Below are 16,769 nucleotides of genomic sequence, written 5' to 3'. Positions count from 1 at the left end.
CAAGACTAGAAGTTTGACCTTCATATACTATATTTAAGAAAATTATTTCAGTTAAAGTGCTTAGATCACACTAGAAAAGATAACTGCAGGATACAATGATGTTTTTTTCCCCCAGCTGAAGTTAACTGCATTAGAGAGACTTTTTGAAGCAATAACTTTCTAGTAAACATTTTTTTGTGTATATAACTTGGCAGGGAGGCATACTGAGATGCACAGTGCTAATCAAGCAAATGATATGCAGACTAGAATGTGCAGCAATGCTGTGAAGTGGCAATTAAAGCTTGGTCAACTGAGTATGTGGAGAGTCAAACTGATAGCTGAGGAAACTTCAGTGTATGTACAGTTAACCTTGTGCGTGCTGTAAGAAAGAAACTGTGCCTTTAACTGGAAGACTTCCCTGTAGGAAGTAGTAGAAATTAACTCCAAGTGATAGTGAAATGCTGGAAACGCCCTTCATGTAGAATTAACAAAGTGTGTCTGTTTAGGAAATGACCAATATCTAACTCACAGAATTAGTTGCTATGCTTTTTAAATTTGTAAATATAAAAAATTCAAACGAGATCCTTCAACGCTCAGTGCCGTGTTAAGTCCCAAATGCTCTTTTGAATTCAGTACTTCAATCTTAATGTGAAATCTGAAAAATTATTCTCATCACATGAAATTGACTGCTGTCTATTTTTTTATATATATTTTTAACACCTTGAAGTGTTACGAACACTGTAAAAAGATGCCATTTATAAGCATATATGTTGCAAAAACCTTATCTAGGTTTTATAAAGGAAATTAAAGGGAAATTAGCCACCTCATCTTAGTGTTTGTCTTAGTGGATCTCACTCTGTTTTTAACAGCTGTGTTCCTGTTTTTGCTCCAAAAGAAAGCAAGAGAGCACATCTTCCTGGTTCTTCATAGTTTCTTTGCACTGCAAGGGTAGCAGGCATTTCTTCCTCCAATTCCTTTAACAGTAAGCTTTGCTACGGAGTTATTTCCTTTGGGAAATTGTTTTATATATTCCCCTAGGAATTTTCCATTTAGTGAAGAACCTAATGTTTGGTTCATATTGTCATTGTGCAGTGGGTTTTCTTTAGTACTTCTTCCCACAGGAATGGTGCTCAGTAATTCTCTCCAGCCCTATCATTTAACAACATGCCAGCTGTCTGCTTTCTTATGTGATTGATGGAGCTCAGTAAGATAGTTCTACACCTGATGTGAGGTTTTATCTCTTTTCATATATTTTTCCCATTAATTTTTGACAAGTGTCTCAGCATCACTCATAAGGGAATTGCTTACATGGAACCTGTTGATGTGATCTGATTTCAGCTGATTTCAGGTGTGCACTTGCAGTGGGAATCTCTAATGCCATCCTTCTTTATGGGCTCCTAATCAGACTCCATGGCATTTGTTTGTTACAGTGGATGCAAGCACTGAAAGTGGTCCTGGAAGAGATATGAATACAAGCTATTCATGAATAGGAGTGAAAGTAGGCAAATGTTTTTCCTTAGGTTTCTATCATTTTATTCATGTTGAATTCTGAATTTCATAACAAACCTTCTTTCTTCACCACCCCCCCCCCCCAGCCCCACCCTATCAGATGCTAAAGAAAGAGAGAGTTGCTACTCTTTTTCAGAGGATGTAACTGTATAACTTGGGTCATGTTTCTGAGCTCCACCAACTTAAAACATCAAAGTGAATTTGTTCTGATATTTGGCCAACTTATTTAGTCATCCCTCTAGACAAAACGTTTATCTGGATTTTTGGTCTGCAGTGTGGCTAGAATGTACGCTACCCAGATGTGTTTTCCTAACTTTGATGCAATAGAATAAAGCAAACATAAATAGCCCTTTGAATACATCTTGTTATGACCAGTAATAGTTGAAACTAAGTTAAAACTATTAGATTTGACTGAACTGGGGCATGAACTTCAGCTGCATTACATCAGGGGAACAAATTGAGCTATTTTTTTAAGGAAAATCTTTTCTTATCAGAAAATCCATCTCAGCCAAAATCAGTAGATGCATTTGTTACTAATTTAGTGGGGTGTGTTTGCGTATGGCTATATATTAGCGTTGAAAAGTGAGCTCTTTCCTGCTCTACATAATGGAGGGTACTATTTGTTAATCCAAATGTTGTGCAGTAGAACTGTCCATAAACTTCTGCTCAAACAATGAGGAGATTTCTCTAGATTTAAACCAGGGAAAGTTACAAGGTTAATTATCACTTTTCAGACAGTGAAGCATACCTGACACTTGCTATCCCTTTCCTTTACTCCCCTGCTTCTAGCAGCCCAGTGGGAATCTTAATCTGGATCAGCAGGACTTGAAAAAGATTATACACGTCCAATCTCCTCCGTAGGCTCAGCTGTCTGTTAGAATAAAGGAGAAGCTGAGGAATGAGATGTTTGCATGGAAGGTTGCTATCTCAATACATTAATCATTATGCATTTGATGGTAGGCTGTTTAACACTTTTTCCTTCATGGAAAAAATGGCTTTCTTCTAGTAAGTAATGTTAAATTGAACTGTGAATCTTTTTGACTGTGCCTTCAAAGCCTTTTTAAAGGTGAGAAACTGTTCCCCTTTCATTCCAGGTGGCTTGAACTGTCTTGCTTTTCTGTCAGCATACCGGGGTAATAGATAGTGAGGCCAGGTCAAAAATGTCTGGAAAACTTGCCAGTTTTGAGATAAACACATCTTGTCTTTTGGTAGAGAATTGATCCTAAACATATTGGAAGGTGTTTCATTATATGGCTTATTAGCTTTTCCGTCTTTTCATTCGTTTTAAGGAAAAGAAAAACAATGTGAGGTATGATTTGGGTTAGCAATTGTCTTGCTGAAAGTAGGTAAAAAGTCATATTCCCAAATTCATGGGTGAAGGACTTTTGCCTACAGTACCAGTTGTGAATTGTTTTTGGTGACATTCCTTGAAGACTTAGAGACTATAAGCACATAATTAAATAATGTATTTTGAAATGAAAGTTAGAAAGCTGCATAGCTTCAACTCTGTTTAGAAGAGCAGCAGGAGAACAACATACAATGTTGTGATTAATAGTAAGGCCCCAATCCTGTAAGTATGTACGTGCATATATTGTGGTGGCATTTACTTTTTTGAAAACCAACCCATAGCCTGTGGTGAGACATGCTTACTTCACCAGAATAATCCTCTGATAATATGGGTTTTACACTGTAAAATAATTACTGGTTTTGTGTCTCATCTTATTTTGAACAGAAAATTAACCAGTTCTGGGGATGAATGTTTTCTTATTTTGTGTGGGGTTTTTTTTGGTATTTCTGCCGAAGTTCTAACTCTTATGTTTAACTGGTAGAACACACTGCCTGAGTGTGGCTTGGGCAGGTGTGCATGTAAAGAAAACCTGATCGAGTGCCTGTGGCCTTTGTGCTTGTGAATTAGCAGGGTATTTCAGGTGGGAATTTTCTTAATTTGTCTGTTTGAGAGAAGAGAGTTAGAAGGTGCTCTTCCAGATGTGCAGACTAATGAGTATCATTGGTCATTATCTGCAGCACAATGAATTTGGTGACCTAAAGATGTTTCTTTCACAAACACCTAAAAGTTGCTGTTGAACACAGTGTAATGTTACTTCAGGTGGTTATTTTTTTGTTGTTTTCTTTCTGTAGATGGAGTGCTTCAGGCAGGGATCTGATAAGCTCTTTGCTACTTCATTATTAGGTTTAAGTCCACCTGCTGTGTGACTTGGCAGTAGGATATTTTTGGTCTTTCAATACTTGTCTTGCCCCCCCAAAATGAAATCTACATCACTGAAGATAATCATACCTGTATGGCAGTAACTGTTGGCTTAGATTGTCATATGAAGTAGGATGTAGTTTGTAAAGGATTTTTGCTGGGTATTATTGTAGAGCAAGCAATTAATGTGGTCTGAGCTGTGCTTCATCTGTGGAGGAATGCAAGAGTCTGCGTTGTCTGAAGTTTATTGTTGTTGCTCCTTGAATGAACAATGAACTTTTACTTTCACTAAATGACTCTTTTGAAACTATCTTTCTCTTTTTTTTTTGTCTAGTAAGTCCAGTAAGACCTAGTGAACTCCATTCTCTTCGCTGAATTCTCTTCAAGGTTTATAAACTGTGTTTTTTTTGACTGAGTTTTACAAAACCTGCATTTCATCATGATGTTCCTTTGTTTTGAAATGGTTGTGTCTCTTTCAGTACCAAAAAATAGAAGAAATTACGGAAAACTTGTAATTCAAAGACAAAGTATTCAAGCAAGCAATTCATGTGTTTTGTGACCTTTGCACTTTGGCTTGAGAAGCACATTTTATTTCCAAATGTTCTGGCATATGTTCTCAAGGTTTTTCTAATAATAGAGAAATTCTATAACATGTCTCAAAATAGAAAAGTAATTTTAATGAGAGACGTCATGAAATTAGTGCTATAGTTAAGTTTGAGCTTCTAATTAGCCTGCCATCCATTTTCTTTGGTTGCTATGTTTAGAATTTGCTTCCAGAGTGTGTAATTTTAATTTAATCATTCTTAGTCTTACTTTTACTCACAGACACTGTGCTAGTAACCACAATGGTTTTTAATCACTTAAAATTATATGCTAGCTCAACATGAATGGGAAGTTCTGGAAATTTCTTCAGGTGGTTCAGTATAAAGCAGAAGTGCCAAAATTTCAAGTGGGATTGGCAATGACTTGGAATTTAGCTTAGAAGTCCACTGTCTTGAGTGGCTTGCTGATTTTTTTAAATGTTGATACTTTTATTGTTCAAGGTGTTGGAATAGAGTTTGCTGGAGTGGCTTTGTATTCGTCCATACAGATGTAAAAATATCAATATTATGTATTAGTTGGATATGTTTTTATTACCCTTTGAAAGATCTGTTTGTCAACATGTTTTTATTTTTCACTATTACAGTGAAATATAAATATGAAATTAAGCTGATCTAGGACATGTGTTTTACTGTGTACTTTCTGGATAGCAATAACTTGTGGATTTATTCTAGATTTCTAAACCTACACTCATCATCTGCTATCTTAACTTGCTGGAAATGGTTTTTGCCCCCACTAGGTGAGCATGACTGATGATAAGGAGAGTAGTTATCTTTATAGGATGAAATCCTGCCTTTACTGACTCAAGGCAGTGCTCCCACTGGAGTTAGCAAATCCTTGATTTAACCCATAGAGCTTCACTGTACTTGAATGTTTGCAGAAGTACAATCTCAAAGATTTGTCTTGATTTCTTGACCATCTCTAGATCCCATTGCACTGAAAAGCGATTAAAAATGTGCAGGTTGAGGCTCCTGTTTTTTTAAAACTGTTTGTTTAAGTTCACAGCTTATATTAACATACAAAGTGTGCAACCTTAAGTGTTTAAAATGCATTCCTTTATTGTAAATTTTTTTTGGTCATCATTACATAACGCCATATATTTGGTGATTTAAACCAAACTCTCCACCTCTCTGTCTCCATTTAGCTCATGTTTGGCTATATTTTATATACATTGCTGCCAATCCAACCACAGCTTCACAGTGAAACTCTGTCTTCAGCATTCATTGACTATCAGAGATTCTGTGACATATCTGTGTGTTATTTAGCACATCCCTTTGCTTAAATAGAACTTTTGTTTAAAGGGGTAAGTAGAGGATTCATTGTAACTCACTGGATTCTGGGGTTTTATGTAATTTGTAACAGATGTTACTTCAGTCGGATAAGCTACTAATTTTGTAACTCCACTTTTAAATTTGGATTTTATAACATAGAATTGGTTTTAAATGTATTGCAGAGTATCATATGTATTTTGGAACATGTTTGTAGCCTTCCTTCAAGAATTTTTTTCCTCGTCTTGGTATTTCATAGTTGTACCAAATAACAAGCAGTTACTCACATGCAGAACTGGTTGCAATATTTACTTGTGGATAGTCTATTGAGAGGAAGTCAAGTGTCAAGCATTTAAATAATCATCTATGTATAGTTACTGTTGACCATATTAATTTATCTGGTGTCTCAAAAATGCTAAACCCTTAAAAAAACCCAAAATAAAACAAAACCAAAACCACAAAAAGCCAAACATATAAAAAAAGAGACAAATAGAGAAAAGTATATTAGTCAAGTTAAAATAATCTTAACTGTAAACCTTACTGCAGGTGGGACACCAGAGACAAAAGGAATTCCTCATTTCTGTTGCCATGGGTTTACACAAGGAAGATCACATAATGATGGGCAGCAGTATAAGACACTGATGTGTTGAAATAAGCAGTAAACTTGCTATAGAGCTGAAATGATAGTTACTTGATCCCCAAAGATTTTCTTATTGACATCACTGTCACTAATTCTTAAAATGAAAGAATTAAAAAAAATGATGCAGTGTTACTCTTTGTGGTAATAACCCTCTACCACTTTGGTTTTGTGGAGGTAGGGCACAGCTTTGAAATGTGAGAAGTTTCAAAAGAGGATTCTGAATTTAAATCATACATGCATTTGGCTCTTGTAGTGTTTGAGTTGACTGTCATCATAATGTGCAAGCCTTGGTATGCTAGTAGACAGTACTGCTTTGAGGCAAACTCCAATTTAGAAAGGTGAAGTAGAGCTGTTAGCAGTAATTCTGTTATGGAAGTAGCAGAAGAAAACAAAACCACACAACTTCCCTTGAGTATTTTCTTAATCTAACTGTTCTTGTTTCCAAGACAGATTGCTGTAGTGATTACTTGTGATAATTTCATGTTCATCTAGTGAGGCAATAGAATTTCAGGAGATAGCTGTGTGCATCCAGATAAAGTATGAGTCATCATGTTGCAATGTCCTTTGTCTCTGCGGTCTTCTCTGAACATGGCCATGTTGAGCTTCACTTGAAAGTCGAGTATTTAGTGTCTAGTGAATTTGATGCTTTGTTGTCATCGTGGTGGTCCTATGCCACAATTTTAAAAACTGTGGTCGTGATTAGCACTAGCTGTGGCACTCTCCTAAGGGTCAGATAATTGTGGCCTGAGGTGCTTAATTCCAGCGTACCCACTGCGGCACTGTGGGAACGCCACAGCATTTGGAAGTGCTCCCTTGTGGGAGTGACGTGGTTATTCTTCCTGGTGACAGAGTGTTTGATAAAGATCGCTCTCTGACATGGATATCTTTGCCCGCATTCCATAAAGCTTTAGTCACCTGTCAAAAGCTCTGTGCACAATGGTTGTTGAGTGAGATGGTCTGCACCGGGAATCAGGCTGCTAATCACTGTTTCTTTATGTTGGAAGCTACTTGGAGACTTGCCTGTTAAAAAAAACAAAGTTCAACTCCTAGAATAAGGGATATTGAGAATTTTATTAATTAAATTGATATTGTCACTTATGTTGCCTTACCTGTTTTAAAAGTCTGCTTTGCTGGTGTCTTAGTTTTTCTGTGGCTGCATCCCACAAGTGCAAGGTAAACAAAGGAGCTTGTAAGGAAAAACATATTTGACTTGAAATGCTTACACATTCTGTGTGAATTAAAATATGTGATGAAGACTTCTTAAAAAGCACAAAAAAATTCTGTCTGATCTTGTTTTAGATTTGGCAACCAAATTGTATTTCCTTCTCTAAAATGAGGGAAGGGGTGAGAATAGTGGTCAGTGTCCTATGGCAGTGAAAATGAACAAGCAGTAATTAGCATTTCTCAGTTCTCGTTTTTTTTCCTCTTTCATGTTCATGAACATCTTGGTTTATGAAGATCTAATTCTTCTTAAAAATAGTTGTAAGGGATCAGATCAATTTACTACCTTGCAATAAATTATTCCATAAGAACGATTGCCAGAAGAGACCTGTGAGCTTGCTAACTATTCACCATCCCTGTGTCTACTTCAGAATAATTAAATTTTTTATGTTGTTTTCCATATTGTAAGAATTTTTTTCATAGAAGACTTGCTCCTAAGTGCTATGGATGAAATGGAAAGGGATTCTGTATTCTTTAAATGCCAAACTTCTGCTCTCTTCAAGCCTGATTTCTGCTAAAAACAGTTACTAGAAGCTGAAACCACTACCAACTCAAAAGAACTCTTTGCAACTTCTTGCTCATTTCTTACCCTTTACTTTCTCAAAGTTTTCTTCAACTTCCTATCCAGCTGATAAGAAGGCATTTTTTATTTTTGGAATTGTATTTGAATTTGTCTTTTTTTGTATTATTAGAATAAGCCTGGGAGAGTGATGGTCATTATTGCCCCAAGGAACTTGCCTGAATGTACAAGAGTGGGTTATGTTGCAAACCTTTTTCAAGAGGGATTAGCAATTTTGGAGTTATTGTTGGCTGTTAAACAATGTCCTAAAAATGTATTATATAAGCACTAATAATGGAGAAATCTTGACTGTTTTTAAAACTTGCATCACCATTAGTTTATAGTTTTTAAATGCTTGACATCTTACAAGGTCTACTTAGCAAGCATGGAGAGACTTCTTTCTGCTTGAACACTTTGGACTGAAAATGAGAAATGCTCTTGGAAATTATCCTCATAATAGTGTTGAGGAGGGAAGTTTTCAAGATTATAAAAAAATTTCCGGATTTCAGCTCTACTTTTGCAACTGTGAATATGAAATTTAGTAAAAATCTTAAACATGATCTTCATTTAGAGAAAAATTCTCTATTTTTTTTCTTTTTACAATATGTTTTCATTAATAATTGACTTTTCCTTTGCTGTTGGCATGGTTGTTGAAACAGAGCATGAGTTTGTTCAGAAAAAATTAACAAAAAATAATATAAATTTTGATCAGTTATAAAAATATATATTCAACACTGTGCTTCTAATGCATTTCACTATCTCCTAAATCTTTCCTACATCAGGCACTTTCCTTTCTTTCACTGCTTTTAGAAAGAAAGTTTGAAACACTTATTTTTCTTTTTCTTTGTTTAAAAGCTTATTACAAGAAGGAGGCAGAAAAATGTTAAATAGGCAGTGATAGGTCTTACACAATATAGATGGAGTATTTACTTGGTAGTTTCCAATTGGTCTAAAATTTTTGTCGATAAGCTACACTGGAGACTGCCAGTTGCAATTGTATCTTCCCACCCATCCTGTGAAAAAGTGAGACAGGGGGAGGGTTTTTTTTTTTTAAATTTATACCTGCTTAGAAAGATGCTAAAATAGATCTTAAACAGATTGAACAACTACTGTGAGAACTGCAAATAATATGGGGAAACCCATGACTGAATCTGAAAAGATTAGGATCTCAGATTGCAAAGGGTATGGATTCTTTATGTTCCTCAACTCTTGTGAAATATAATTGGAGATATTGTTCAGGTGAAGATAAAATAATTAAAAATAGGAATATCATGTTTTTAGAACTTACTTATCCTTAAATGATGCAAGTGTTTGAATGAAGAGCCCCAAAACACTTCTAAAATTTATAGCTGATGTCCTGGGAGATTTTCAGAGTCATTTTACTCAGTGAGGAAAGATGTATTCCCCCCCAAGTATTTACTGTGTAGCTTTGTATTATCAAGACATGTTTAGTCCTTCCAGCTGCTTTCAGTATTGCTTTGGCTTTCAGGTCTCAGCATATTTCAAATGGTGCTGTTTTGACAGTCTTTTTTCTGTCCCTGATAATAGGCTTTTTAAAAATTACCACGACTGTGCATGCCTGCATTATAGTGTGGGAATTCATATTGTATTGTCCTGGATATTTCAGATCACAAAAAGCTATATCTGGTCACTTCTTCATCTGTTAATGGAATAATCAGTACTTAAAAATGTTTTTTCCCCCTCTTTGTGTTTTCTGCAAGTGTCAAGTAGAACTTGTATATATGCAGTTATCTAAAGATTTAGTTGCTTCATATTTTAGTGACCTGCAATGCTCCCCAAGACTGCACCTCACCTTTAGAAACTTAGGTCTCTCACTGGTGTAATATTTGCCTTGCATTATTGTGCATGAGAACTGTAGAATTTTGTGCCAAAGACAAACTTTTTTAATAGTTGTGCTTTTTATTTTTATTTTTTTTTTTAATGAAACTGCTTTCAAAATAGGTTTTAGACTTGGTACATTTGGTATTTTTTTGGACTATTGGGATATCTGTTTTACATCTATAGCCTACGAAAAGCTGAGGATCTCCTTTGTTCATGGTTATCAAATGGAAAGAAAGCGTATTCTAAAATTAAGGATCCTTGAGGTAAAAGGCCATGCAAGTTATTTGTCTTTATGCAATTTATGCTTCTGAAGTAGGTAGGTAGTAGAGTGTCAGTTGAAATATAGCACAGAGTGAGAGACTGGCTAGGAATTTATGAATGACTCAGTCTAGAAAGTGGCCTTTGCCCTGTTGTTGAGTGGGATTCAGGTAGTTGTCACACAAGTGCACCTGTATTTACCAGTGTCTTCAGCGTAATTGATATTTTCTGAGGATTATCCATAATAGGCTACAGGTAGCTTGCCTTTAGTCCAAATTCTAGGAATTCTGAACGGTACTATCCCATCCAGTAATGGTATTATAGGAAGCATAAAAATGAATGAGCACACCTCATCAGCATGGTAAATTCACTGATCTTCTCACAATTTTCAATTGCATATTTGACAGGAAAAGCGCTTAGATATTTGAAGGCCCATAGTAGACTGATGAAGATTTTACTGTTGCTTGTCTCCTCATAAAGATGAAGCTGTACAGTGTGTGCAATTAGTGGTTAAAGGGGTCAGATGCAGCTGATGTAGGTACTACGCAGTGTTGTGTTTGTCCTGTGGCTCTGTGACCCATAACTGCTAAAAAGTGACTGCGGTATGGAACTTCACCCTGTGTAGAACGCAAGGTGTGGAAAACATCGAGGGTTTGGTTGGAGCAAATTGAATGCCAACACAAATACATCAGGTGACGTCAGTGATATCGTTACTCTTCTCTAACCAAAGTATGCCATGCTGGTTTTCACTACTTGGGATTAATTTCTCAGTTCTCCTTTGCATGGTTAGCTGGGCTTTTTTGTTTGTTTGTTTTGTTACTTGGCTCTGATTTATGTAGTGTTTGGACTCATGAGTATCCTGTGGGTTCTTCATTTAATTTGGAAACATTACATTTTAAAATCTAAAACAAAAACTATCAATAAATTTTGTTTGAAATGTTTCATATTTATAGTTCCCTAAAATTCTGTTGTCTTTATCTTCCCAGTCACATGGGAGCTTGGAGGGAACACACACACATCTCCAATGCCAGCGTTGCAGATTAAAAATAGTTTTCCTCCACCGAATGCTAACAGCTGGTTGGCTTTCTTTCCCTGCTGAAGATGCATCATATAGTATTTTCGTTTTCCTGCTGTTGCCAAATGTTAATGGATCAGGCTCTGCAAGTTTTACTTTGTAAATTCTGTTGCAATTCTAATTACACTTTAACAGCATTTTTGTGAGGCTTTTTACAGCTCCAGTCAAACACCTGTTACTTCATCCTGCAGATAAATAAGCAGAAAGTGGTTGAGGGAGATGCTTTGTGTTGGTTTAAATGACCATCAGTGCTTCTGTAAGCCAAGTATTATTTGGGGAACATGAAGATGTAGTGACACACATGAGAACAGGTCTCCAGAGTTGTATTCCCCCAGGATAAAATCCTAACCTTTGTTCCTTTCCTTTACTTGAAGTAATTCAGTGCAAATACTGTGGAAAATCTCTTGTCATATTGACATTACGGTAATTGCTTAATGAAATCACTGCCATCTTCACTTTTCACTCAGTGATGGAAAATGTTTAAACATTGTATTTCAAGGAAGAAGACATTTATAGCAATATTTTTCAAAGTAACCATTTTTGTAATGCTGTGAGTGGACATATTATATACAATGACAAGTTATTACTGAATGGAGTAGAATATCTTATAATAGCTCTTCTGCCTTCCCCCATCTTGAAGTACTCAGCAAAACTGTCTAACCGTATTAGAAGAAGTGAATCTGTTATTTTATTTTGAAAATCTTTTCATAATGTCTGGCACTCAGAGTGGTAGTGGTATTACCTTCATATACACGATCCATAATGTTTACATTTTGGCATAAAAGCTGAAGCAACTAGCGCAAGACATGGAGAGACATGAGAGTTAATAAAATAACAGATGACAGTTATGTTCCCGTGGAAATAATTATATATTGCATTTTTAATTGCATAGAATCGATGTGCTGGCTTTGATTAATACAGTAGGCTTGCTGGTCATATGGAGATAAGTGTCTTGTGTGGTGTAAACCTGGAAGTTAGTTTGTTGTCATGTATTATGTGATATAATGGGGATCAATTTCAGGAATGCCTTAAAAATATGCTCTGTACAAAATTCTTTCTACACTGATTGTACTACATAGATTAATCCTATCTTGCCATATGGACTTGAAATTGCTTTGAGTATGCAAAAGAAAGTCTAGATCAGTGATAACTCATTTAATACACTGTGGTTTGTGTTTATGGAAAACAGAATTCCTCAGGATCTTCTAAAGGAAAACAAGAGTGTGCCAAAGGTAATTTCAGTATTGAGTGTTCACGGATGGTAAAATTATATTTAACAGATGTTTGTAATTTTTGCAGGTAATAGCTCTAGCAGATGCAGCAGAAGAAAATCAAGCCAACATGTTCCAGGCATTCACAAAGTTGAAAAGTGCCACCCATCTGGTGATTATGCTGATTAGTTTGTGGCAGAAGCTCAGCACTGATCAAGTTGCTATTCTGGAAGCTACATTTTTGCCATTAGCAGAAGATACACAAGAGCTGGTAAGAATCTGTAAGAGCTGCTTGAAAAATGCTCATTTACAAAGCTTTAAGCCCTTAAATTAACATATTTTCCCCTGTACTTTACTGGAGAATATCCTTGGAAGTAATATAAGTAGCCTTATTAAATTCAATATTTGATGCAAACTACATTGATTTCACAGGAAAGCGGCAAAGTAAAGTGGGTTATAGAATGTTTCATTAGAAGATACAGGTGATATCAGTTAAATTCTGCTTAACCTTTCCATAACAAGAGAATTAGGAGTGTCTCACACAAATTTAGCTGATTTTACCTTCAGTCCAGTTGTTAGCACAAACAGAATACTGCCATTTTTAAAGACTTGAATGTAAATGCTATATAATATACATGTGCACATTTCAATAGAAATATAAAATACAGACATATATACACAGTAAATACAGTGTATTTCATCTATTAAGCATTTGCCATACTTTGTCCTCAGTGTTTTTAGAATGATTTATATTATGGATGAAAACTATACAAAGAAAATACTGTTATAGATAATGTCCTTGTATTCGCCAAACCATGGTCTATGGAGTCCTGCCTTGTGTAGATATTTTGCAAATTCTGCTCTGTTTTAATGAGTGTGACCATGTAGGATTGTGTGCAAAATTTGGAGAATGGTCTGTGAAGAAAAATAAGGCCTATCCATGCCTTAAATCCCCAGCTAAATACTGCTTTAGTTGAATTAAGAAATGTTCTCAAGTGAATTAAGAGCTGATCCCCTGTTGGTTTCAAGTCCAGCTTTCTTACCGGGTACTGTAATGAAGTACTTAACAATAGTTTGCCACAGTTAGAAGAGTAATAAATTGTGAGATTAATACATCTCAACACTTTATTTTAGGCATCTGAACTATGTGGTGTACTGCATAACCTTTCACAAATGACTTCTAGGGAATAAAAAAATCAGAATTACCTTAACTACATACTAGTTTTAATTTTCATGCTCTACAGAGGGTTTTGCAGTGCACAGTGAATCCAGATTTTGGTGCATACCCAGAATACTTAGAATGGTTTGTGGTCTTTTAGACAGCTTGTGCTGGCTTCCAAGTGAATCAAGGATCATCTGCCATTCCCACCTGGGGGGCAAAAAGTGTTTTGGCATTTTGCATGATATTGACTCATAGTAGGCAAAACCCCTGAGTTCTACTGAGATTTGCTTTGGATTTAGTCCTCATTTAAACTTGAAAAATCAAGCTTTGTAGCTGAGGAGTATACATTCCCATGAATGGAACTGAAAGGAAGGTCCTATGAATCTCATAAAAGCCCAAACAGCCATTTTTTGCATGACTCCTTTTTATTTTGCCATCAGGAACTGCATTGCTTTGATATATGTTTTGACACAATATGGTAAAATTTGTTGCATATCCTATAATACAGGATATCACTTCAGCATGTATCTTGGTGTGGTTTTAATATAGTACTTAACAATATTTCATGTTAAAGCTGTAAGACTTCACATAAATATTGTAAGGATGTATATCCTACAGAGCAGTCAGGATGAAAAATGTAAACCAACAATAACTGGAGGTGGAAATGGAAACGAAACCTTTACAAAATACTGAATTACGTGCCATATTGAAATTGTTATGGTACCACAGAAATCTGAATGTAATTTAAGGAGCTTAGGCAGGGAATGGGGAAATCTGACATACCAATGATATTTACAGACAGAAGCTCCTAGCTTGTGTTCAGGGTTTTCTTGCAAGCAGTCAAGTGGAACACTGGTGAAAGAGAGTGAAGAATCTCTGAAGAATTTTTATTTACTCTTCAAACAATTCCGCACAATGGTTTGTTGTGTTTTTATTTGGACAGAGTGTGTCAGAAGACAGTTTGGATGCAGTCTACATCTCTAGAACATTTTCTGCCTTGTGAGCATTAAACTATGGAAGTGTTTTTTTAATAAAAGGGAAATGTTTGGAATATACTGTTACCATAAAAAGAAATGCTTCTTTGACCATAACATCAACATTATTCTCATACATGCCATTTCATTTAGAACAGATTGTGTCTTGTTTTTCAGACCTGGCAGTCAATTCAGTTAGATATTTAGCAAATATGAAAGTGGCATTTTGTGTTCCCATTGCTGCAAAACTTTTGTCTAAGAACATGGAAAATTTAGATTTGCTTGTCTACAAAGATACAGAAGAAATAATACTGCAAACTTGTGTATTTTTGGGGAATAAGAGATATTTGGCATCATATTTCATTTCTGGCAACAAACTTCTAACTAGCACCTAAATAGCATTGCTTTTGACTAAACTGACTGAAAGGGCTGTTCTTATTGGAAATACAAGGACCTTCTTCTTTTTCAGTAATTCTTTCATGAATTCTGCACAGTAGGAGAGTATAACACCAGCAGTTGAATGAGATCTCTCAGGTCTTGGTGGGATAAATGAGCTAATTCTTCTGCTAATGAAATGATTACAAAATGGATAGCAAAACTGAATAAAAATCAATCATGTTTGCATGGAAGTTAGGTGCAGTTTTGTCCAATTCAAAATATAGAAGCATATATTGTCTCTGTTTCAGAGTTTGGTGTTACAGCCACATGCAAACTGTACTTTCTAATACGTACTAGTTTTGAATCCTGTGTTTTTCTATGTGTTGAAATATATGGTAGAAAAATATTCTAGGGTGCTTTTGGAGACAGAAGAGTCCATGATCACCATAATAATGTTAATAATGTACCACAGATACTATTGCACAGTTCACTTTTTTTCATAAGAGTTGGTCACTGTTCTGTAAGACTAACACATTTGTTTTTAGCTTATAACAGGGAGTGACAGCAATCTGAAGTACTGTAAAGTCTGAAATAATGAAAAAAAAAATCATGGAAATGATAAGGGATGTTCTCCAGTGATTACGCATTACCAGGCTGAGCTTTTTGGATAGAAAAAGATATTTGAAAAATGCTGAGTTTTTGTTTACAATAAGAAATCCGTTTGGGAAAGGAGGGAATTTGTCCAGGCTAATTTGAAGGGTTCGATGGGTTCATGCTGAAGTGGGTAGTTTTGATGTAATGGCTGCATCGTGTCTGGATTGACTGATGGCTCATATGTCTGATCATTAAGCTATAAATGCTTTTTTTGTTTAGGACATTATAAAGGGAAAAAATGTATGTCAATACTAACATTCTGACTTTAAGACTGATGGAGGGCCCTTTGTGGTATAACCATCAACAGCAACTTTACCAAAGAATAAATATTTTCATAGTTCTCATGATGTTACCAAATAATGACATACAGGTGCTTCATTGCTCAGAATCATCCCTTTCTTGTCATAGTTCCATTTGTGACACTATAGTTAACAGTAATAGCTGCAGCAATGGCATCACAGATGCCATCACGTTTCCATCTCTATTTATGTTTGGAATTGTACAAACCAAGTAAATGTCTGTATTAGATCTTAATTTTTTATTGAAGTAGTAATTTGGAAGAAAAATATGCCCGAGGATGAAATGCCTATTTTAAATGACTCTATGATTTAGTGTAATTAACTTATGCTAGGGACTATAAATTTACCACTTCACAGTGCTGATTAAATAAAGTTGAAATGATGAAGAGAAATGGTGTCAGAAGAAAATCTTTAAGTGCCTAGTAAAAGTCATAGGAGTTACTATCAAAAATGTCTGTGCTTTCTGTAAGAAGATGATCTGAATGAAAATCAAGAGAAAAAGAAAAGATCATTTGGGAAAGACTAGACAGCCTGCTACGTTTTATGCATGGTAGCAGATGGGTTTTACTGTAGAGTTCTTGAGTAATGCAGAAAGTATCCTTTTGTGGGAATAATCTTTTACTGAGTTTTTCTCAAAATCAAAGGTAAGGTTACTTCTGTAATTCTAGCAGGCTTAATTCTGTCACAGCTGATAGTAGCCAAATTTGTCTTTAAATTTTCCATCAATGTTTAGTACATTGAAAGCTTTGAACTAGTAATTGCATCTTTGGCAAGAGTAATTTTTCTGAGTCCTAATTCTTAGAATTTGTTGGAAATTGTCATTTTTGCTAATTCTTGTAATTAATCCAACCTAGGTCTTAATCATGGAATTAGTTTTTTATGCCTTATATTTTCTATACCCCACTTGTCATTGTAACCTCTTTTCAAATGTAAA

The 16,769-nt window shown here is 35.5% G+C and overlaps 1 protein-coding gene across 3 annotated transcripts in view; it reads left to right on the top strand.

Moving 5' to 3' along the window:
• The window catches only part of BBS9 (Bardet-Biedl syndrome 9), a 276,739-nt gene that overhangs the window by 111,262 nt on the left and 148,708 nt on the right, over nucleotides 1–16,769 (top strand). For all 3 annotated transcript variants that reach the window (XM_027892202.1, XM_027892208.1, XM_027892195.1), the window contains one exon: nucleotides 12,457–12,639. In XM_027892202.1, the coding sequence (XP_027748003.1) occupies nucleotides 12,457–12,639 (183 nt within the window). The remainder of the gene's footprint in view (nucleotides 1–12,456; nucleotides 12,640–16,769) is intronic.

This window comes from Empidonax traillii, unplaced genomic scaffold (genome assembly GCF_003031625.1).
Source record: "Empidonax traillii isolate 1590-97213 ecotype Southwest subspecies unplaced genomic scaffold, ASM303162v1 scaffold14:size4059594, whole genome shotgun sequence".
Taxonomy (NCBI): Eukaryota; Metazoa; Chordata; class Aves; order Passeriformes; family Tyrannidae; genus Empidonax; species Empidonax traillii.
Note: the sequence above shows the minus strand (reverse complement) of the source record. Positions and strands in the feature narration are given on the sequence as shown.